Source organism: Hydra vulgaris, chromosome 01 (genome assembly GCF_038396675.1).
Source record: "Hydra vulgaris chromosome 01, alternate assembly HydraT2T_AEP".
In the NCBI taxonomy this organism is placed as follows: Eukaryota; Metazoa; Cnidaria; class Hydrozoa; order Anthoathecata; family Hydridae; genus Hydra; species Hydra vulgaris.
This window is the reverse complement of record NC_088920.1, coordinates 19,616,354-19,642,146: the sequence shown is the minus strand read 5'-3', so window position 1 is coordinate 19,642,146 and position 25,793 is coordinate 19,616,354. Positions and strand designations below refer to the sequence as shown.

The window sequence follows — 25,793 nt, the reverse complement described above, 5'->3', positions numbered from 1 at the left end:
CAACCGTTCTTGTCATTACACGTCGACAATTAGAAATAATGGTTCTAATTGCTGATGTGGAAAACGGTGAAAGTGACGATTGGATTAATGAAACGGATTTTGATCTTAATGGAATGAGTTTTTCCCATGATACTGATTTCAACACCCTTCCAATTTATTTCATGAAGCAACATTTTTATTCATCACTGAAAAATAGTTTTTGCTGATTTTTTAATTTCAGCATTGTTTCATGATTTATTTGTTATAATTGGTTCAAATAAGATTCAATTACTATAAATATTTAACTTTGTTATGAGTATTTAAAAATGTATTTAAATGTTAAAATCATTTTGAGGTTCAATTTATTCAATTATTTCATTTAGAATGCGGTGTAGCTGCGAGATAATAGTTAATTTATGGTAAGAATATGCGGAATAGCTGCGAGATGATAACTATATAAAAGAATATAAAATTGCCCCTGATGACAACATTTTTTTGTAAATTTGCTTATTATCTCAACACGTAACGACTTACAACCTGTATTGTTTACATTAAGGTTGTTTCGTTTAATAAAATCACTGATCTCAAAATATAACTGGATAACGTATGCGGCAAATTTTTTGAAGCCAGTTATGGCCTCCCAAGATAGCGACGGTTTCGGTTGATTACAAATAAAGAAATTTTTGTTACGAACTTATATGTCATTTACATATATAAATATTATGAAATGTACATGCCTCAAATATAATTTTTGGTTTTACATAACAATAATTAAAAATAAAAAAGGGCAATTTACATATTTACGTAAATTTCTCTACTGTTTAACAAAATATATTCTAAACAATAAGTTTGTATAATATCTTGCTTTTTTAAAGATAAATAAATGTTATTAAATAAGATAAAAATTTTTAGTTTTTTTTAATTAAGAATTAGTTTATTTAACATTAGTAAAGAACAAATAAGGAACTAGTAGTTATACAAGTTAACAATTTCTAAACAACTTTCGAATAATTATTTTAAGTTTGAAAAACTGAAATAATTTTATTTATATTTTGTTTATTTTTCATTTAAGTACTTTCTTTTAATTTTAGTTTTACTCATTTTTTAATCATTTGTTTAATATTGTTTTTAATACAATTTATGCACCTTTTAGTTCTTAACTACCCAATGCTGTGTGCTAGAAGGTTAATAACATAACAGCATGGTAGGCAGCTAAATATCTTTATAAAATAAACTATTATGAAATTAGTTTTTCAAATAGATATCACAAATTTACAAATGCTGCATGAACTATTAGCTGAGCTCTGTGAGTACACACAACTCAGGGGTTCCTGCTAGAATTTTTTTATATAGTTATTTGTGTCATTATTTTTATTTATATATATATATATATATATATATATATATATATATATATATATATATATATATATATATATATATACATATTTATTTTTCTAGTTAATTTGGCAGCCAAACTGTCAAATGAGCTAAAACAAGGAAAATATATTGTTATCACTTATAGTTGAGTCAAACATGAGGAGCTAGATCAATTATTATTTTCAAGAAATCGACTGATCTCAAAGCAGCACTTGCTAATGCATTTTGAATTCCAATTTCATTTGGAAAGAGGCAATCTATTAAAACAACCAATTAATTTGGAAACACCTTTCTGTTTCTTTGCATATAACACTTATGGTTGGTTTAATCAAACCTCCTGTCTTTGAATTTTAAAAAGCTATTTTGTTTTAAATGAAAAGGGAGTACTAGTGCATTCTGACATTTAATGAGGATATTTTTTTTTGAAGTCATTTTATCTACGTATACAGCAATTTATGGGATCAAAGTTTTTTTGTATTTAAATAGATTGTTGCAATTTGGAATATCTGCATTATCGTGATCATTAACTGTTGGTTCTCTCTCCAACAAATCATATTTTCTTATTAATTCAATTCCAGTAAAAGATATTTTAGTTCTAAAATCACCAAAAGAATCGTCTAAAACATATATATGAGTTTTATCTCTAATGCTACAGTTTTCATTTGAAAATTGAACGGTAATTTGCATAAAAAGTTATTTATATGTGAATTGTTGGCAATTGATATTACTGTTAAACATTCCTGCAGATCTCACAGCACCAAAAAAGAGCTCTAGATGGTTTTGACTGAGCTTATATGATAATAAATAATTTAATGGTGAACCTTCTTTTTCAACCCAGTCAAGAAATACCTTGAGCAGATTTAATTGCTGCCAAATATCCAATGAAATCAGTTTTTCGATTATACAAGATCATTTGTGTTGCAGTAATCTCTTTAAGACTAACGATATTCTTTAGCAAATCATTTTCTTGAATTTAATGTCATATAATCAATCTATTATGCAAATAAACTCAACAACATATTTATAAAATTATTTAACAGCTATTTACAGTTCATTAATATAAAAAAAAGTCAGCAAGCTGTAATATATAACCATAATACTTAACAGCAGGTAAGCAGGATATTTAATTAAAGTTAAGGAGATATTTCAAAGAGGAGGAAATGTTTTGAACATTTCTATATAAAGATACAAATAAATTTTTTTCTAACAAATGTATTTTTATATACATTTCTTTCTTCAATTGTATTGAGTGATTATCCTTCAAACTATAAGAAACTATTATTTACTTTTTATTTTTATAAATTAACTAATTGTTATAAATAACTATAATTCAGACCTGGTTTTTTTTTACCAGTATAAGTGACACTTAATAATATTTTATTCAAATAATTTATGCAATAATAGAATTCAAGTATATTATAATTCTAGAAGGAACCCCTAAGTTTTTGTATACTCACAGCACTCAATTAACAATTCGTGTAGAATTTGTACAAAATGGATGGCATCTTACTACAAAAAAATAGAGAATATAGTAGTAGAGAATATAGAGGGTAGAAATAATTGCCGTTTATCATACTGTTATGTTATTAACCTTCTAGCATACAGCATTGGGAACTAAAAACTATAAGACTTATAGTTTTTAGTTCCCAATACTTATACATAAGACTTAACTAAATTTGTAAATGCCATTTAATAATAAATTCAATTATACAAAAAAATAATTTCTTTTTTTCTCTAATATTTATAAAATTCATTTGTTTTCTTTTATCTTTAACAAATTTATAAGCTTATTTATTTATTTTTTTTAGTAATTTGATATAGCGATTTAAATTGTATATCGGTTTCACCGCTAGGAACTAAAATCGCCGCCATCTTGGGAGGCCAATTTTAGCTTCAACTTTTTTCGGAAAAAACAATAGAACCAGCTATCCAGTTATATTTTGAGATCAGTGAATAAAATCAATAGAATTGTGGATGTAAATTTCTACGCCACCAACTACGCAAACATTGCGCATTTGATGAACTGATACATAATATGTTAACTCAAAATTAGAATTTTTTTAATCGCTTTTAAGCCAAGTTTCTGTGAAATAAATTATTTTAATTTCACGATTAAGTTCCTCCAATAAACATTTAAAGTTCTCGAAAATTTTATTCATACTTCGAATATTATTATGCAAATTAAAAGTCTATTCTTATTCTCACAGAGATATTGAGTGGATTCATATGTTGAATAGTGCTCAGTTTCTAAAAGATTTTTAATAAAGTTAAAAAGGTTTTAATCATTAGTGTTGGCATTTTTAGCATTTCATGTTATAAGAGTAATTGTTTCAAAAAAGTTTTTGTTCATTTCCAAAAGTTAAATTTGAACAAAAAAAAAGTTAAATAATCTATTATAAATAAAATTAAAGGGGGCCGTTAAGCTAAAAGAATATGACTTTACTTTCGGAGACCAATCACGAACGATCAACCTGTCGTGTGAAAGCAAACTTCTCACTTTCTCGAACTTTTTTCATTTTCATCCAAACTTTTTTCATTTTCAAATACCTTCCTAATTTGTACCACCTCTGCACAATAAACCTCGTTGATATAAATGTTTTTTCCTTTCAATTTTGGTGAGTTTTTTAAGTTGTTTATCTTATCTTTGTAATTAAGCAATTTTAATACTACAGAGCTGACCTTTTTTTCGTCTCTGATTCCAGTTCTATGAGCCCTTTCTGTTTTAATTTCTTTCAATCCATGTCTTTCTTCAATTAACTTTAATACTTTTGCTTCACTGTCACTCCAACTTTCATTTTCATTTTCTTTTAAGCCGTCCCCAGGTTAATCCTCAGGTTGTTCTGTTTCGACCTATCTTCAATTTCTCTCAGTTTGCTTTTTACCTTTAAAATTCACTGTTATCTTTTAACTTAGAGATTATCTCTTTAGTTTTCAATTTTACAAGCTCAAATTTTTCGAAAGCAATATGATCACTTGTCTTTATAAATTTCTTTACCTCCGAAAATTCAGTCTTAAGAGGAATGACTTTTTTAGTTGTTTTATCTAATTCGTTTTCAACTGTTATCGTTAATTTTTATTTGCTTATCAATATTAACTTTCTCGTACTCTTTCAGTCTTTCAGTGAACATTTTAAGGTTTGCAGCTGTTAACGACGCAAAGTTTTTTTCTTGTTTTTTCAAAAGTTTTTTAAAAGTTTCTTCTTCAAAGTTTGCATTACAATGGTTTTCGAGTATACGAGCAACAATTTTTGAATACTTTTAATATCTATATTATTATCAAAATTTTATTAAAATTTGATTATTATTCAATTGTTAATAATAAAAAACAAAACAATTTCTCGCTACAAATACACTTCAGAAGATGAGTAAAAGAAATGAGAAGAATAATAAAAATAAAAAGAATGCCCCGCCAAGGCCGAATTTTTCCACTTTTCCTCAAAAGTATGTCTTTGATGTTGGCAAATACGTGTCGATACCTTGAGCTTTGTTTCAGCTACATAAAAGTTTCCACATGAACTTAACAAAATTCGTTCTATTTTGTTTGGAAAATAATGCATAGAAACGTTTATTTTCGACTTAAGTTGTGGTGACTGTAATCCTGTACTTATAATTATGTACTATCAGAGGATATTGAGAATATGAAATTTCTTTGGTTTGTTTACTATCAGTAAATTAAAAAATGATAAAATCAGGAATGGGATTCTGATCTGAATGAGGAATTGTTCTAATAATGGAGGATAAATTTGTATACTTAATTGATAATTTTGTTTTTTAAATTTGTCTGGCTACTTGATTCAAACAAAATAAACAATCACTTATAGTAATTTATCGGCCCTCCAAATGTTTGGAATACCAAAAGTTAATCCTTTACTTTTCCAACTTTCCACTGTCTTAGATATTTAACTTATGGTCCACAAACTGATTGCGGATGCCCTATACTTTTATTGATCTCCTATTTTTTACTGCAAAATACGCCTGGTACGCCTTTTTAGTAAACTCTAAGATTGTTGAACGTTGCTTTGGTGTTGTAAATGAGACACATGTGTAATAAAAGTAATTTGGATCAGTCATATCACATATCCAGCAGTAACAAAGGCGCGTTTTGATGGCGCTGAAGCTGCTAGTATGCATATGTACTTGCGTTACCTGCTTTGATGATTTCAGAATTGATATATTGGATTGCGCAAGCATCGATTTTTCATCTGTCATTTGCAGAGTTTATTGTTTGATTTATATTTGAGTTTTTCTTATGGACTGTAGCAGTAATTTCTTTAACACAAATTTCTTAGTCGTTTGTAGAACCCTAAAAATTACTACTTATATTTTCACTAGCTTGCGGTTCGTAACAATCTCATATCTGAAAAATTGAGGAATCCAGCTCCCATTGTTGCGCTAATCAAACTGTCAGAATGTAAATCGTTTGGATTGGCTGATTGTATAAAACTATTAATACCCCCCTTGGGAACTTGTATAAATAGCGTGTCTATCAAGCCTCGCTCACTTGGAGTAACCTATTAAACAACAACGGACTCGAGCAACTCTTCTACTACTAGCTGTGATCTACGATATCTTCTTTGTGTTTATCGCATATTTGTATAATATTGTAGTATATTAATAAAGTGAACTCGTTTTACAATGTAACTCTTACGTAAAACAACACCCACCCGGTCGTGCCAAATTCGCATATACGCACATATACGCAATGTTTTGAGTACTATTCCAAATGTGAATTGTAAACGCTACGAACTGCGCCATCTCTAATTTTAGTCTTGGAAACTTAACTGCCTGGTCGTATTTTTTCTTTATCAAGATTAAAGTAGTTTCCGTAGAACTTTCCGTCTTCCAAGTTTTGATAAAGTTTGGTCTCAGAGACATGTTTATAAACGAGTTGGATGAGTTCCGATGTAAATAAAGAAAAATATTATACATAATTTGAGGTTTATTGTACTTAACACTGTACATGTGGGTTTCTAAACAAAAATGTGGGTTTCTAAATAAAAATCTCAAATAACTTTCCAAACGTTAACTTTTTTAAGAAGTTCTAATTATGAAAAAAAATCGTAATTATTGAAACTTTGAACAACAAGATCCTCAAGATCTTCTTTTACATACCAAATTAACATTTTAAAATTGTTTTAAAATAATTTTCAACTCAAAAAATGGATGAAAAGAATTTTAAACTTATTAAATGACGGGTACCAGATAATTGAAAATTCTACCCGGGCAGTAACATGCCCGGGTTGAATTTTCAATTGATAGGTTCTTGCTAAAGTTTCAAATTTGATAGGTTCTTGCTGATTGACATTGTACAACCAGAGTTTTTACTTTTGCTAAAACATTTACAACATGAAACCAACAATTGTCTTCTCTGTGGCATAAATTTTATATAACTAATCGAATCATCTGCAATTTTTTTTTACAATTTCAATTTACCATGCATTAGCATAAACACATGCAAGATATATTCCAGCATGCAAATCACCCGTGCGTTCCGAAGTCCGACCTTCGTTATTAGTTCCATTAACTGTTATAAAACATGTATCACCTGATATACGTTTCATTTCTAGCTTCCTATCATAACATGGTATAAAACAGTGATGTGAACGCATTCCTGGAAATCTTTTAGAACTAGAGTAGCGGTCATCAAGCATAGCATTTTCTATATGATCTTTTATATTCGTTTTTAGAAATACTAATAAATCTAATACCTGTTATATTTTAAGTACACCATTTAAACGTTTTAGTAACAGGCAATATTTGGCTATTTTTCAGACTAGTCTATGCAACAAGTCATTTTACGGTCCCATCAATGCCATCACATGAAGTTTTCCATGACTCGTTGCAAAAAAAAGCCACTCTGCACGAATTTCATGGTCTTGAAAATGATGACATAGATTGCTAAGAGTTTTATAGTTTTTGTATGGGCAAGCTGCTCCATCACTAAAGTAAGAACATAAGGACAAATTTTGCCAGACAATTTTTATATCTTCTAAAAACTAGCTAAAAGTTTATTAAAAGCATTAGCATCATTTTGCATACAGTCAGATATTATGCAATAGTTTATTGGTTTGAGCTTATTTTTAAAATCTTTGTAGTATATAAGCAATGAATGTAGTGCATTTTTCTAAGGAAATCCTTGGACCGCACCTTGTGCTATAAAACTTTAAATTTCTGCAATATCAAGGAAAGTAATAATTTAAAGGAATAAGGACTGCACCTTTGAAACAAAATGGTGTGTTTTCAATTATAGAAACAGTTTCTTCAAGAAACTCCTTTATTGTAAGTTCTATAGTTATCACACTAATAGCATTCTCTTTTTTTTAACCACTGTTTGTACGGCACTATATCCTCCTATTTAAAACTATGTTGAAGATATCACTTATATACTGTTTTAAGTTTTCTACATTAGGACAGTTATCACAAATATGAAGCATACATCTGCGATTCTAAATGTCAAGAGTTGTTTTTAATAAAAGTCCTTTATATTTTATGTTACCGGGCACTGCATAAGTAATCAACTTTGAATTTTGATTTACTTGACTGTTACACACCATTTTGGACGAAGCTTACAAAACTTTGAATATTTTTTATCTCCTATTCTATATTCTCTCCTGTTTTTGGAAATTCTAAATATAGTTCTTTTAGATTTACATTAAATAATCGCTTTTAGATTTGTTGTTTTTGAACATCGATTATAACTGAAACAAATTCTTTCTTACCAGAACAAATTCAAGAATATTCTTCACACTGAAAAATAATCTTGATATTTGTTTTAATTGCTTGTGATATCTTGTTTCTAGTAATTTTTTTTTCCACTCTTCTAAAATACCTTTAAACGCCTTTAGTTTACACGCTTTTTTAACCATTGGCTTTGGTACAAAAAAGTATTCTGTTGTTTATTGAATTGTCCAACTATTTGGTGTTAATGTTGACAGATTTATTTTTTCATTTCTGCTTGATTTAGTATTTTTTTGCTTAATGGTTTCACAAAATAAATCTTGGTCTGTCAATTTTTTCAAATATTCATTGTTTATTGAGCAACGAATGGAAATTTTATCATTGGAAATTCCCAAATAATTTGAAATTAATGTTTGGCAAGAGCTTGAAACTTCCTTTAACTTTTTTTTTTTTTCGTAACTGGGTTTGTCTCGAATAGACACTGACTTTAACGGAGAACAAACCAGCATCCTAAATGTTTTATTTTCAATTTCAGAACCAGTCGGAATGTATGATGTATTGGTTTCATCATTGATTCTATTTTTTTAAATAGTTTAACCTTTTTTACGACAAGTTCTGCAGAGTTTTTGACCCGGGTATAACTTCATTCTTAAAGCGGATTTTTCATTGATTGACCAAAGAAATTCTATGAAAAAAAAAAGAAAATCAATTTATACAATTATTAGAATTTTTACCAAAAATATAAAATCTTGTATAAACATAAAACTTATTAAATACGTCCATCACAATTTTTTTTTTGCTGTTAACATAAAGCAATGACAAAAAAAATAACTAAGTAGTTTTTAACTTTAAAAATATTTGCAAAAAAATTTTTTTTTTGTAAGATTTTCAACAATTACTTACTAAATGCTTTAGTTTTATGAGCATTTTATTGGTCACAACAATACCTTTATGTAGTTTCATATTATGTAAGGAACATTTTTTCATGATGAAAACATATAGAACTACAGATCAAATTTTTATCAATGAATTTCTTACATCAAAAATAAAAACAAGAATATTTAAAACGAATATTTCGGATCACTTTCCGATTTTTATTATTTCAAATAAATGCAATAAGTCTTTTTGTCACAAAAGGAATGTAACAAAACGACTAACAAACGACAGCTATATTAAATCTTATCATGATAATATACCATTTGAAAAATTGGACAAAACTCCATTAAATTTAAATGCTGATAAAGCCTATGATATCTTCTTAGCTAAGTTTCTTAAATATTATAATAAAGCATTTTCCAAAGTTAAAAAATTATTAAAAGAAAAAAAAAACCTTAAAAAAATTAAGATGAAATATATAGACATATCGTTTTTAATATTAAATAAAAAAGGAGTGGTGTGGTGTGGTGGTCACACAAAAGAAAAAATATCAAGGATCTCATTTATATCAGTATAATTTAAACTATTTTTAGTCATTATTTAAAATTGACATGTAAACGGTTTGAATTATTAACTTGAGAAATTATTCGCATTTCAAAGATAAATTTAAATTTTTGACAACCAAATCATTCAAAATTGTTTATGAACTCTTATGTGGGTCACTCGTCACGAAATAAATTTCATAATCCACCATATGAGTCACTCGTCACGAAAGGGTTAAAAATTCCAAGCGGGATGCAATGACGGGAGCCGACCAATAAGCTCCATACCGTAAAGTTTCTATTTATATAAACAATTATTTATTTCCCAGTTATATAAATAGTAAAATTGTTATTGTGAGAATTTAATACTGACCACGATGAAATTCGGTTAAACATGAAAAAATTAACGGTTGAACACGATGAAATTTGGCACTTTTTTGTAAATATTTACTTGAAAACTACTCATTATACTTTTTGTAATTTTTTGACATAATAAAGCTAATTGAATTACCTATTTGTTTCATTAACTTTTTACACTTTTTAATAAGCGTTTTGATAGAAACTAACTGTTTTTGCATACACAAGGTTGTGTATTCGCAAGACCTGCTTGATCAAAATCTAGCAGATGCATTTGCTAGATCTTGCTTTGAACTACTTTTTTGAAGCTGCTATTCGTGTTTTCCGAAAGACATTTTTTCCTAAAATCTAATTTCTTGTTTTTTCAAATAAGATTCCGTTTGTAATTGATCATTAACTTTTAATAACTCGCTGCTCCGAAAATTTGAGAGGATTTGTTTCTTTAGGTACAAATTTAACGATATTTTGTTGATACCATTTTGTTGAGACTTCTTGGCGTAATGGAGTATGTAAACTAGACCAAAATATGCTTTTTGATAAATGATAAAAGACGTTTCTTTATGCATTTTTTAATAAACAAACGTGAGTTCAAAGTTTTACGAGTAATGTACTTTTCAAAACATAGGAACAGATTGCTTGCCATAAAAGGACTTTGGAAGCAAATTTTTCAGTTTGAGTAAACCTGAAATTTAGGCGACATATCTACCGTTCTACTGATCTAGTAATTTCAAAAAGTCATTTATGCAATAGGTATTATTGTCTTCAGTTATGCACAAGCTTTTTTAGTTTATTAGTTTTTATAGCTTTTTGAACAACAAAATTCATCAATTTCTCCATCAATTGGTCGCTTTGGAATTTTGTTTTTATATTACATTTTATTATATTTTTTTATATTTTTTTATGTTTTTGAGATCCTAGTACTTTGTGTGCTTTATTTTTTATTTTATGTTAAATATAATTTTACTGTAAAAGCTTCTTTTTTTTTCTGATTCCAGCTTCTCTATTGATATATTAACATTGCTTATATCGTCAAAAATTAAATCTAACCGAGGGCCGTAAAGCACCGGATCATTCTAAAATATCAACATGTGACAATAAAGGATTTTGACAAAAAGTTTCTAAAACATTTTTTATATTTAATATTTATTTACTTATTTTAATTCCAAGAAAAACTGTTCTCTATTTCGCCGACTCAGAATTGATTCGATGTGGACCTGGTAAAAAATTATTATTATTAAACCTTTTTATTGACAATCAATTAATAAAGAGAGAGCAATCAACAAAGTTTTTAGGCGTGTTTCTAGACAAAAATGTAACCTGGAGGGAACATATAGGTGTAGTTGAAGATAAAATATCAAAAAATTTAGGTATAATGTACCAAGCAAAGCAGTTATTACATCGATCTTGTTTAAAAAACATTTACTTTTCTTTTATTCATTGCTACTTAAGTTATGCGAACATTGCTTGGAGTAGCACTAACGCAACGAAAATAAAAAAATTGCTTAGCAAACAAAAACAGGCTATAAGGATAATTTCAAACGTAGATCGCTTCTCACACACACAAACACTATTTAATGAACTCAATATCCTAAATGTATATAAACTAAACCTCTATCAAGTTCTTATTTTCATGTTCAAACTTGATAAAAATATATTACCAATCTTATTTTATTCAATTTTTGAAAAAATAAATCACATATACCCTACTAGATTTTCAAAATACAACTACATTCAATCCAAAACTTATTATTCCGCTACTAAATTCTCTATTGTAAACCGAGGACCAAAGTTGTGGAATATAATATTAAATAATGAAATGAAAACTAATTATTCTCTAAACCAATTCAAAACAAAACTTAAGCAATTACTTTTGTTAACTGAAAATGAATTAAATTTTTTCTAATAAAACTTCTTTATATTAGAAATCAATAATTAATAGTTAATTAATTAATTACTTTAGATTATTAATACATAATTAATCAATAATTGTACATATATTTTTATCATTTTAAATGATAATCTTCTTTTTGAAAAATTTATTTTTTATTTTTGCGTTATTTATTAATCTTTTACTTTTATTTTATACTGTTTATTTGCTTTTACTTAATTGGCAATGAAAAGTATTATAAATATAATTAAATAAGTTAAACTATAAAATGCTCTACCAATAAAATGTTTTTATATAAAATCATATCTTCTTATTTTTCAAACCAATTCTTATATGTTATTTTTGTCATTTAATATTTTAACAAATTTTGTTTCTTTTATTTTACAAAGCAATTGTTATATCTTATTTTTTGAAAAACTATAAATTTTAAACGATATGCGATATATTTAAATTTTCTTTTATATCAGGTAACCAAAAAAGTTTGTGCGGTTTTTCCGTATATAATAAAAACACACAAAACAACAAAAGTAAGTACATTTATTCATCAAAATAGTCACCATTAGCATCTAAAACCTTTTCCCAACGTAAAACAAGCTTATTTATTCGACTTCTAAAAAATTCTCGGTCCTTTGAGTCTATAAAAGCTTTCAACTCCATTTCAACCGCGTCCTGGTCTCGGAACTGCTGTCCTTTTAAATGATTTCCCAGGGAAAGGAAAAAATGGAAATCAGTAGGGGAGAGGTCTGGCGAGTATGGTGGATGAGGCAAACTCTCCCAACCAAGGCTTTGGAGCTTGTCCTGAGTCACGCGAGCGGTGTGCGGTCTCGCGTTGTCGTGGAGAAGCAGAACTCCTCTCCTGTGCACCAGTGCAGGCTGCTTTACAAGCAACAGGTCGTGAACTCGTTGCAGCTGTGCTGAGTAGACCAGTCCAGTAATGGTTTGGCCTGTTGGGAGCAGCTCGTAATGCACCACACCCGCTGTAGTCCACCAAATGCAGAGCAAAACCTTCCGCTCGTGGAGATTGGGCTTGGGTGTCTTTGGGATGGGGTCATCGGGGGACAACCAATGGTAGCAACGCTTGGTATTGTTGTACACAATTTTTTGTCGCATGTCAATAAACGATCAAGTAAAGGCTCAACATTGTGGCGTGATAAGAGTGATATGCAGATCGTAAGCCGTTGCTTCTTGTTGTCGATCGACAATTTGTGCGGAACCCACCGACTCAGCTACCACGCTTTCCCAATCGCATGCAAATGCAGGCGGATGGTTTCAACACTCACAGCAAACCTCACTGCAAGTTCTTGGCAAGTTTGGCTGGAGTCAGACTCAACAGCGTCCTTCAGTTCATCCTCATCAACCAACAATGGGCGTCCAGAACGCGGCAGGTCTTCGATGGACTCATCTCCCGAAGAGAATCGCTGAAACCACTTCTGTGCTGTGCGTTCACTTACTGTACCTTCTCCAAATGCTGTGCAGATGTTTTTGGCCGCTTGTGTTGCATTCCTTCCAAGTTTGAACTCGTAAAGTAAGCAAGATCGAATAATCGTTGGTTGGGTTGCCATCCTTTCTTTACACAAAACCTTTCCTGTAAGCTCGTTACAAGCCTACACTATATATGCAGCAACTGCGCGTGACACACGCGTTCTATTACGCAACAAAGCTACTTGCCTTGTGCGATGTGGGTGTTGTAAAAAATGCTAAAAACAATTCAATTACCAAAAACCGCACGAACTTTTTTGGTTACCTAATAATATATATCAGAGATATATACATTGAAACTATATTTTATTGTCTAACTATATTTTGTCTAGTAATGACGCATTTTTTGGGGCTTAATGATAAGACTAAATTTGTCTTCTTCTAGCCCCGGTCATGAAATTATTTTTTTTTAGAAGTTACGACTGTATATTTTTTTTATCGGCAAAAGTGTAAATAAAAAAAAAAAAAAAAAATACAGCCGTTTTAATAATTCTCTTTATGCTTTATGATGACTTTTTTTATCTGTGTAAACAATCAATTTAAATTACTATAATATTTTTTTATTTATTTTAACAAAATTAAGTTAATACATTTCAATTTTCTTTATTTATAATTATTTTTCTAATTTAAATTAATAAGAATAAAAGCATAAATCGTCATCACTAGTAATTTAGTAGTAAATTAATAATCTAAATTAGTAATTTAGTAAGTTAATAATTTAATAGAAAATTACTATCGTGAGATTCAAAAATTAATAATAAAAAATCAAAAACGTTTACCTAATATTCCATACTATAATTCCTGAGGGAGTCGTATTAATTGGTTCATCTTTCAAATATACTTTAACCAGTTAAGTAAATATATATATATATATATATATATATATATATATATATATATATATATATATATATATATATCGCAATAACAAAATCTTAGCTTTTAAATAACATAGACTTAAAAAATTAAGTTTAAACTATAAACTGCTTTTACCCCTTTTTAATTTTAAAATATAAATATATAATAATATTATATTATATATAATAAATAATAATATATAATAAAGGCTATAAATACTGAAATAAACAATCATTTTTTCTTTAAAAATTTATTAAAAATTTAGATTTTAATTTATTAGAATAAAATACGGAATTCTCTAACTTTTAAAGAAAAACGTTTGTCAATAATATTTTATGAACAGATAAACTTTATATATATTAAAAATAATATAATAATCAAATAATTAAACAACTCGCTCGCTTTGTTTCTAAATTATTCAAACAGATTGCAATATTACGTTTTGTTGCCATTGTAGACGGATGGTTGATACCTAAAATTTCAGTTTGTAATTTATCAACAGAATAATAAATTTCTAAAGCTTCGTTATATTTTCCCATATTGTCCAAACAGAATGCGATATTATTTTTTGTTGTCATTGTAGACGGATGGTTGATACCTAAAATTTCAGTTTTTATTTTATCAACAGAATAATAAATTTCTAAAGCTTCGTTATATTTTCCCATATTGTTCAAACAGCTTGCGATACTATGTTTTGTTATCATTGTATCCGGATGGTTGATACCTAAAATTTCAGTTTGTATTTTATCAACAGAATAATAAATTTCTAAAGCGTCGTTATATTTTCCCATATCGTCCAAACAGCTTGCGATATTATGTTTTGTTGTCATTGTAGACGGATGGTTGATACCTAAAATTTCAGTTTCTATTTTATCAACAGAATAATAAATTTCTAAAGCTTCGTTATATTTTCCCATATTGTCCAAACAGAATGCGATATTATTTTTTGTTGTCATTGTAGACGGATGGTTGATACCTAAAATTTCAGTTTTTATTTTATCAACAGAATAATAAATTTCTAAAGCTTCGTTATATTTTCCCATATTGTTCAAACAGAGTGCGATATTATGTTTTGTTGCCATTGTAGACGGATGGTTGATACCTAAAATTTCAGTTTGTATTTTATCAACAGAATAATAAATTTCTAAAGCTTCGTTATATTTTCCCATTCTGTTCAAACAGCTTGCGATATTATGTTTTGTTGTCATTGTAGACGGATGGTTGATACCTAAAATTTCAGTTTGTATTTTATCAACAGAATAATAAATTTCTAAAGCTTCGTTATATTTTCCCATATTGTCCAAACAGCTTGCGATATTATGTTTTGTTGTCATTGTATCCGGATGGTTGATACCTAAAATTTCAGTTCGTATTTTATCAACAGAATAATAAATTTCTAAAGCGTCGTTATATTTTCCCATATCGTCCAAACAGCTTGCGATACTATGTTTTGTTATCATTGTATCCGGATGGTTGATACCTAAAATTTCAGTTTTTATTTTATCAACAGAATAATAAATTTCTAAAGCTTCGTTATATTTTCCCATATTGTTCAAACAGAGTGCGATATTATGTTTTGTTGTCATTGTAGACGGATGGTTGATACCTAAAATTTCAGTTTGTATTTTATCAACAGAATAATAAATTTCTAAAGCTTCGTTATATTTTCCCATTCTGTTCAAACAGAGTGCGATATTATGTTTTGTTATCATTGTATCCGGATGGTTGATACCTAAAATTTCAGTTTTTATTTTATCAACAGAATAATAAATTTCTAAAGCTTCGTTATATTTTCCCATATTGTTCAAACAGAGTGCGATATTATGTTTTGTTGCCATTGTAGACGGATGGTTGATACCTAAAATTTCAGTTTGTATTTTATCAACAGAATAATAAATTTCTAAAGCTTCGTTATATTTTCCCATTCTGTTCAAACAGTTTGCGATATTATGTTTTGTTGTCATTGTAGACGGATGGTTGATACCTAAAATTTCAGTTTGTATTTTATCAACAGAATAATAAATTTCTAAAGCTTCGTTATATTTTCCCATGTCGTCCAAGCAACTTGCGATATTATGTTTTGTAAGAAGCGTGATTTTATTATTTTCACCATAAGTTTCTGTATTAAAATTTTTAACAATTTTTAATATTTCGATTGCTTCTTCAAATAAACCTTTACATACTAATAATTTTTTAATAGAAGTTGTCAAATGATGGAAGGTTTCCGAAAATCTTTTTCCGTTAGTACGAAACATAAAGATAAAATGAAAAACAAAATCATTTCCGTAATCTATGTGATCTTTTACATTATTCAATTCAACTTTAAAATAATTTTCGATTAAATCAAGATATGTATTTGTATTTGAGTTTCTTTTTTGAAAACATTTACATGTTAACTGTGTAAGTTCGTGCATTGTATATTTTTTATCATCAAAACAGTTTAGTAAAGAATAACTTATTAGTAATCCAATAGCTTCATCGATTAAAGATTCGTCGTTTGTTTCCATTTGATTTGAGATTTGTGTTATAAACTGTTTACTGATGTTTTGACCGTCACAATGAGATAAACAGTTTAATAATTTAAATAGAAAAGGTTGAGTTTTTTCTAATTTTATTAAAACTAAGTTAATTGCTTTTATTGCAGACTTTGATTCTTCTTCTGTTGGAAAGTTATTATTGTCTAATATTTCTGCTGGTTTAGATCTATATCGATCTATGTATTTCTCTATCGAAACTTTATATATATTTATATATTTTATTGCCTGACTAATTGCAAACGGATGATAACCAAGTTCTTTAATTAAGTTTCTTATGTTTTCATCGCTACTTTCTCTAGTATTATTTTTTACATAAGCGAATGCTTCTTCAGAAGAAAAAACATCAACAAACATTTGATTTACATTATTTGACCACGTTCTCCATTGGGAGGTAATCAACGTGAATGAATTCGGTTTTTTTGAAATGTACATTGATAAGTTTTTAACACTTTCATCGTCAACATTGTCAAAAACATACAAAGTTTTTTCATTTTTATAATAGTTGTGAATTTTTCCAACAATCACTTTTATATCAAAATAATCTCCTTTTGAATCTTGAACCTCGAATCCTAATATTTGACAATGGTTTCTCATTGAAGTTTGCAACATTGCAAATGCTGCGTCAATCCAAACAACGTTTTTATAGAAGTTATACGATATTTCACAATATTTTCTGGCAATATGTGTCTTTCCGACACCCGACATTCCATATAATACTAAAGCTGGCTCGTTTGCATCTTGTAAAAAATAATCTTGAATTTCACAAAGTAGTTTCTTGCGTGAAAATAAATTTTCTGAAAAAGATTGAATACCTAAAAATAGACGAACGGTTAGATGTATTATAAAAAGTTCTTTTTTTAATTAAAATAAATTTAATATCATTTATTAAGTAAAAAGTTTCAACTTCTTATTAAACTTATCTCTTTTTTTTAAATGCAGCGCGTTATTATTAAATTTAAAAAGTTTTTATGTATAAAATTAAACTAATTTGAAAAAAATTTCGAATATAGTTTTATCTTATACTATAACAATTACATATAGTATAAAAAGGTTTCGTAAACAAAACTTAGCTTGAAAAACATCAAATAATTATATTACTCTAGAGAATACAAGTAAAAATACAATTTTAATTTTAAGCTGAGTTTTTGAGTTTAAAATCGTGAATAGGCCTATTAATAAACATTTTTTATAGCGTGTTTTCTACCAACCTGTAATGCAAATGTTAGGATTTCATAAAACTATTTTTTTAATCTTTTTTTTTATTTGCATTACGAATTCTAAAGACTGTATAAATTTTTAAATTAACAAACATAATACATATGCAGTTTTCAACGTTTTGGAAAACGTTGAAAACTGATATGTTGGCCAATCTTGTCAAAAAATCAAGGTTACCTCATCGAGTTGACCTGGAAAAATGGCATAAGGAGTTTGAAATGAGATATGGGGTTTGAAAGCCTATGCTATCTGGATCATAAAAAATGTAAAAATTGATATCAAAACATTATATTCAAAAAAGTTATTCAACATTTAGTTTATTATTATTAAAAAAATTGCATTTCCACGGTACAAATAAATAAGTAATTCTTTAATTCACTATCAAGAACAAAATATACATGATTTTTCATTCAAGAGGGACTGTTTTAAAAGTCTTAACTCAGTTTTACAAATTTTTGCTGTTAAAATCAACAACACATTTTTTAAGTTGAGTTTGATATTCTGGATGTGAAATGAGACGTTTATACCGTCGCCAATTATTATGAAACTAGTAATGTAAAGCTTTAGTTTTTTGCTCACTATTAATTTCTAATGAAGTGTTCTTTCTCATGATGAAATCCTTGATATGAAAAATGTTTAGTATGAACTTTTGCAGTCATACTTCCTGCAGAAAGTGCCAATAAAAAGTGCTAGAAAAGAAATTTTTTTTAATCAAAATTATGTTCCAAAACGTTCCCAGCATGTCTTTATAACAGCATTGAACTTTCGTAAGGCATCAATAAAGGGGTAAATGTGAAATGCTGCTTTCTTTTCAAACCCAAAACACGGACAGTGTCATCTGCTTCAAGAATGGATTCACGAATGACATTTACAAATATTGTTGCATTTTTTACATCATTGCCAGAAAATATAAATGCTTAAAACGAAGCTTTAAGAGAACCAGATGTTTGCAGTTCTCCACATTTAATTTATAACTTTATTTTGTTCCATATTTGATGATATGGTCAGAAAATATCTTTCTTTCCAAAAGAACATAGTCAAGCAATACATTAAAGTCTTTACAGTGGATGATTGCTTTTTCCATTTTTGACCCTTTCTCTTCTACTGTTCCAAGTTTTGAATGAGTAAAAAAAATTTGCAAGGTGGTTACATTATTCAAAAATTTTTTGTGTAGTTGTATAGAATCATTGTATAGTTCCGTGACTTTGATCTTTAAAACTTGGTTGAGAGTGGAAATATTTTTGCTCAAATCAAATCAATACAGGAATATCCAACCTTGGCGGGCATTCTTGTATTGATTTGAATTGGAGCAAGATCTTGTGCAGTCACTTTTATGGGAGCTTCAATAGTTGTCTAGCACTTGATGGACCTGAATATAGGAAAACTAAAATAAATAAAATCTCATTATTTTAAACCTCATGTTTTTTAAAGTGAAATTTTAGAAGGAGAATCAAAGTAACCTGGTGTTAATGGTAAAGGTCTACAACTTTTAGCCTGACCAACACGAATAGTCCCATTTGGAGATGATACTATTTGGCAAATAACTGTGGCAGTTATTTAATCAAAAACTTTACTGACGTTTGCAGCAAGTATTCTCATATTTTATTTGATTTTTTACTCATTTCAACGATGGGGAATACTTTTGCCAAGAATTGAAATGCATTTAGAGCATCTGTGGAGATTTTTTTCACTTTCAAATTTTTAGCAGATATCGAATGGATGTTTTTGACTGAGCTTAAGCTGACCAATTTGACAGATGAGACAATAGCATGATTGCTCTCTTGTGAACACATTTAAATAAATTCCTTCAAAATTGAATAGAGATTAATTACGTGTTTTTCTTCATTTATTCTCCTCATTGCTGAACGACATCCAAGTACTGTGTTTACTTTTTGAATTATGAACAGTGTTACCCAGCTTTGTTTATACAAAGCAAAAAAACAGTTTTGCGGTATATATATTTTAATATTATCATTATTTATTTTTGTAACTATTATATATATATATATATATATATATATATATATATATATATATATATATATATATATATATATATATATATATATATATATATATATATATATATATATATATATATATATATATATATATATATATATACAGGCCCTTTCAGAGACTGAGTGAGGCCCGGGCCATTTACATATTTTGAGGCCCTTACCATAAAATAACTGCCATTGCATAATAAATAAAAAAACAGCAAATTAGTAATAATTTTTATTTTAAAAATGCTTTTCTTGCTTTTGCTTTTGCAAATGCACTGACAACTGTTGAAAAATCGAGTTTTCTTGCAATATCACAGTTAATATTCAACATTGCAAGTCCATTCAAGCGTTCTTGTCCCATGGTTGAACGGTGATAGTTCTTTACTTGTTTCAACACATTGAAAGACCTTTCTCCTGAAGCCACTGAGACAGGCAAACTGATAAAAATTCGTAAAGCAATTGATATGTTAGGAAAAACACCAGACAGTCCAAGTTCTAATATTTCTTGAAACAATTCTTTTGGTTTGCAATCTGATGTAAAGTTTGTGGAGTAAATTTGTTTCAGAAAGATTATCTCATCAGAAATATCAGACAGTATTTCCTTGTGGTACTTTTTTTGAAAGTTTGTTGTGGCACTGAGTAGTTCTTCATTGCTCATCTTGTTGAAGTGCCAAAGAAATCCAAAAACACTACAAATTTGTTGTTGTGACTCAAATCGACGTTTAAGACCTGCTAGAATAGAGCCGATTATTACATAAAATACATTGATTTTATAGTGCTGTTCTGAATCAAATTGTGTTTTCAACTTTCGAGTGGTAGAAAATTCTGGTGAAATGTCAATATTCATTGCAATTAATTTTGACTCACTCAGAACAGCATCCCATTTTTCAGGAATCTGTTGAATGCTGTCCATGAGATTTTTAATGTTTTCCATTTCAACATCTAGAGTTGCATTTCTTGCCTCAATTATAAGATTGGTTTGGTGAATCAATGTGAGGAGCTTCATCCACAAAGATGACATTACAATGCATTCAAATTTTGACAAATACTTTTGAATGGACTGAAGGTCTGACTGAGCTGATACTGTGAGATTGAGAGATTGCAGCTCTTTTAAAGCTGTTCTCAGTGAATTCAAGTGACGGGCAACTGGTTTTACTGCTTCAATCCTTGCTGACCATCGGGTCTTGGAAATACCATGTAGTGAAGCAGGTACATGTTGTTTGATAATTTTCCACCTTTGTGGACTACTGCTGAAGAAATTGTACATTTGCTGCCCAATTCCAAAGTAAAGAATTGCTTCTTTGCATGATTCAGCACAGTCAACACCAACAAGGTTTAAAGTGTGATTTCCACAGCTGGCAAACATACAGTTTGGGTTTTCTTCTTGCAAAACTGCTTGAACACCTTTGTATTTTCCAGCCATGTTTGGACCATTGTCGTATGCCTGACCAGTACACAGTTTAAAATCTATGTTCAACAAAGTTAGAACGTGAAGAATCCTTGCTGCAATTTCTTTTCCAGTTTTTTTTGAGTAATCGTCAAAATAGAGAAACCGTTCTTCAATGGAAAATTTAGATCCATCAATTTTTATATAACGGATAATGAAAGTTGTTTGCTCCTTGTGAGACCAGTCTGGTGTTGCATCAACAACAATTGAAAAATATTTGGTGTTTTGAATCTCTTCAATAATTTTGGTTTGAACAAAAGATCCACAGAGTTCAATAAATTCATTTTGAATCAGGGTGGACAGATAATGAACTTGTAAGCGCTTTTTGTTCAGTTGAGATTCATGGACCTTTTTCACATGCTCTGATAAAATTGGATCATATTTGCTGAGGAGCTCAATTATTCCGAGAAAGTTTCCATTGTCAGGGTCATAAATGTGTTGACTGGAACCAAATAAAGCAAGCCCACGTTCAGAAAGAAAAAGAATGACGTTCAAAAGGCGCTCAAGAAGTTTTGTCCAATTACTGGTTTCAGTTGACAATTCTGTTATTAGTAAATTATCAATAGAACTTTTTCTGATGGCTGCTCTACTGGCTGATTTCCATTTGACATAGTTTTGTTTGTGTAATACAGACATTTCATGTGCTGGTATTCGGTCTTTCAACTTTCTCCAACCCCTGGTGATATTCCAACCTAACTGTTCTGAAAAGGTGGATACCTTGGAATCACTTTTGTTCAAAAGAAAGCAGGGTGCACAATAGAATGACTGTTGCACATCACTCCAGCAAAGCCAATCTCTTGTGCATATCTCACCATTGGGAAGAATTTTTGATCTCAGACGAGTAGGAAAGGCGTGATTATAAGAACCTCGTGGAATATTGTTTGGAATTAAAAAGTTTGTTTGGAAACTTTCTTGCATTTGAGTAATATTTCGTTTGTCAACAGTGCCAATGTCAGAGACAATCAATTTTGATATATTAGAACAATCTGATTCACATTTTTGGTCCAAACTTTCTGAATATGAAATTTCAGAATCAGAGATGCAATTATCATTTGAGATGGCTTGCAAATTTGTTTCCCTCTGCTGACTGTTGCTTTGGTGAATCAATGAATTTTCACAATTTGATTCCAAGCTTTCTAAATCTGTAATTCCAGATTCAGAGACACAAGTTGTATTTGAGATGTCTTGCACATTTGTATCTATCTGGGGATTTTTGTTTTGTTGTAACATTGATTTTTCAGAAGATGTAGTTCCGGATATTTCAATATCTGATTTACCGTGTGTTGGGTTGGCTTGATTTTTCAGTGGTCTTAGAAATGATGTTATTGACTTTAGGCTCTTTTTCTTCTCTGTTGTTTCTTCTTCAATTTTTTGTCTTTTTCGCCTTTTGGATGCACCACTTTCAAATTTTCTCTTCATGTTTAAATTTAGCAATGACATTAGTTTTAAAAGTTTTCGATCTTGCTGCAATCAACAATTATTAATGACTGAATTAAAATAAATATCAGAACAAACTTAATACAACACAAATAATTTAATTAAAGTAATAATTATGTGTATTAATAACCAACTAATTAAGTATATTAAAATATTGTCTCAACATTGATTTAAATTTTATGTAATTGCTCATGTTATCACAATTTAATAAAAATATATTAAATTTCCGATAAAATTTGGAGGCCTCTATTTAGGTCGAGGCCTAGGCCAAATGGCCTGTGTGGCCCCCCCTTTGATAGGGCCTATATATATATATATATATATATATATATATATATATATATATATATATATATATATATATATATATATATATATATATATATATATATATATATATATATATATATATATAGAGAGAGAGAGAGAGAGAGAGAGAGAGAGAGAGAGAGAGAGAGAGAGAGAGAGAGAGAAAGAGCCCGAAAAACAAAAACAGCGGCAACACGCGTGTTTCCTATGTCCAACTCCCACGTTTTTGAACTTTCCCCAGTGTTCACCTTAATTTTTTTCTTTAACTATATGTTATTTTGGTCGTTTTTTGATGTTAGTGTTTTAAAAGTTTATCAAAAAATATTGTTTTCATTTGTATGCTTTACAAATAAAAGTTTGGTTTTGGTCCTTACTCATGTGGTTTGACCTGCTCTATTTGCGTTGCATCTGCTCAATAATGTCCTATCATCTGAAAAATAAAGATAAACTTAATTGACATATTGTGTATCAATAATGCAATTGAATTAATAGGCTTGGCCGAAAGCTCCAAATATTTTTACGTTAGGTTATAAATATTTTTACGTTACGTTATAAATATTTTTACGTTAGGTTATAAATATTTTTACGTTACGTTATAAAAGAACACTTAGATAGTTAAACTTTAGACTTAAGTTATTTTTAAGATGTTCTTACCAAAATCAGAAGTATATTTCACAAATGACTATTTCTTTTTAGGTTTATTCTTAGGTTTAGGTGATAAAAATAGCTTCTTTTTTGCTATCTTTGGTTTGCTTTCTATGCTGTTTCAGCCATTTTATTATTAGTTTAATTTGTAGAGAGTTCGATATATCTTCTTTAGCCATATCCATCTCTATTGGCCATTATAGATGTATTAATAAAAGTCTGCAAATAGAAAATTAACATGTATAATTAGGGACTGTGGCTGAAAGAATATTCAGCTTCAACTTGAAGCTGATCAGTTTAATCAGTTTATAACAGTAAAACGCGAAAAAATTTATAAATTTTCTTAAATTCCTAGGAAAATATTATTTTGCAACCGTCAATAATTGTGCAAATAGAATTTTACAAAGCGTAATTAATAACTGTTCAAAGAGATTAGTTGTGTTGCAATTACAATGGCGAAATTAGCACAATTTTTTAAACATATCTCAAATCAAAAATCAAAATATGTTTCTAGAAAAATAGATTTGATTAAAAAAATATTATAATGATATTTTAAAAAATAAAACTTATTTAGCATAATAAAGCATATAACATATGCTTTAACTTTTTCCCTAATTAATATTAAAACAAAAACTAGGGTTATTTGATTTTATAATCATTGTCTGTGAATGATTTATAAAAATTGAAATTATCAACTACGTATTGACTACTAACAAGATACTACTAGCAAAGGTTATTAAGATTTAACTGCTTACTACATGGCTCTTTTTAAATAAAAATAAGCCATACACCTTAAAGTGTACTTACATATATTTCAGAGTTTACTTTTTATAACAAGGACAAAAAAATTCAATTTAAAAAAAAAACCTTTTTATAGCAATTACTAGAAAGGTTTTTTAACTTAAATTACAGGAAGTCGTAAATGTCTTTACTGGTGTAACTTTTTATACCTTTGCTGACACTATTATAAAAAGAATTCTTTAAACTTAATAGCTTTTGCTATTTTTTAGAATTTTTTAAAAGGGAAGGTGGGGGGGGGGGAGTGATGAAATGTAATTATTATTTTAGCTCATTAATTTTTATAGTATTTTAGTAAAAACTTATTTTTGTGCCTACATATAGAAATCAATTCAAATTTTTTGTTTAATAAACATTTTTGATTCGCATGTGCAATAATTTCAAATTTTTTTTGAAGGCATAGTATGCATTTTTTGGAAATATTGTTATATGCAATTGATGTTTTAAGAATGGACCAATTTACTATTAAATCTTCAATATTTTTTTTTCTTTTATTTCCCATATGTGTTTTTACAGCATGATGTCTTTTAAATATTTTTAATTTTCAAAGGACTGCTTATGATTGGCAATTTATTTTTTTCACCCTCTGTTAAGCCAATATTGTTTATGAGGTACATTCTTAGAAAGAACAACACATTTATATACCACGTTTTTTGATAAGCATATTCCACTCATAAAAAAATTGTTTTTTGTTTACAATTACACTTTTCTGTCGTTTTTTTATTCAGGGTTACTTATTTGTTTAATAAAGCATTTTTATGACCTCTTATAGTTCTTCCCATATTTTTTGTGCACCTGTAGCTTACTTTAATTGTATTTTGATTAAAAATTTTATGTAACTAATTTTAGGGCGGAAAATGTTTATTGACCAATTTTAATCTAATTAATTAACTATCTAATGAAATAAAAAGAAAATTAATTTTTGGTATAAATTGAAGTTTTGTCAATTTGATCATTCATTTATGATGAGACTCTATTGAAAAAAAAACAGTTTAAAAAAGTTAAATGAATAATTTTTGATAAGCTATTTTCTACCGATTTAAATACATGCGTATATTGTATGTTAAAAATGAAATATAAGGATTTGAAAGAAGATAAGATTAAACAAGCAAAATAAAGACAATTATAATATATATATTTAAAAAAAAAAAAAAGAAACGATTTTCATTACATTAGAAGTTTCTGAGTGTAATTAAGGGGTTGATTAGTAATTGCTTTATAGTTATTGTTATAAATATAATTGTAATTGTTATGTGTATTAGGGTAGATTAGGGTAATATGAGCACCTTAAGCAAAAATTGGAATAATTTCAAACATAATTAGGCTGGATCCAAAATTTTTGCAAATAAATAATATTTAGGGA

At 28.5% G+C, this 25,793-nt stretch overlaps 1 protein-coding gene across 24 annotated transcripts in view; it reads right to left on the bottom strand.

Annotated features, from left to right (window-relative positions):
- Positions 1-14,252: 14,252 nt before the first annotated feature.
- The window catches only part of LOC136075178 (uncharacterized), a 41,168-nt gene continuing 29,627 nt past the window's right edge, over positions 14,253-25,793 (bottom strand). For 5 of the 24 annotated variants that reach the window (XM_065787604.1, XM_065787603.1, XM_065787602.1 and 2 more), the window contains one exon: positions 14,253-17,385. In XM_065787604.1, coding sequence (XP_065643676.1) covers positions 14,414-17,385 — 2,972 coding nt within the window. In that variant the 3' untranslated portion in view covers positions 14,253-14,413. Of the gene's footprint in view, positions 17,386-23,361; positions 23,418-23,641; positions 23,852-25,793 lie in introns of all 24 variants that reach the window. The other 19 variants (XM_065787613.1, XM_065787619.1, XM_065787612.1 and 16 more) reach the window with 17 other exon arrangements.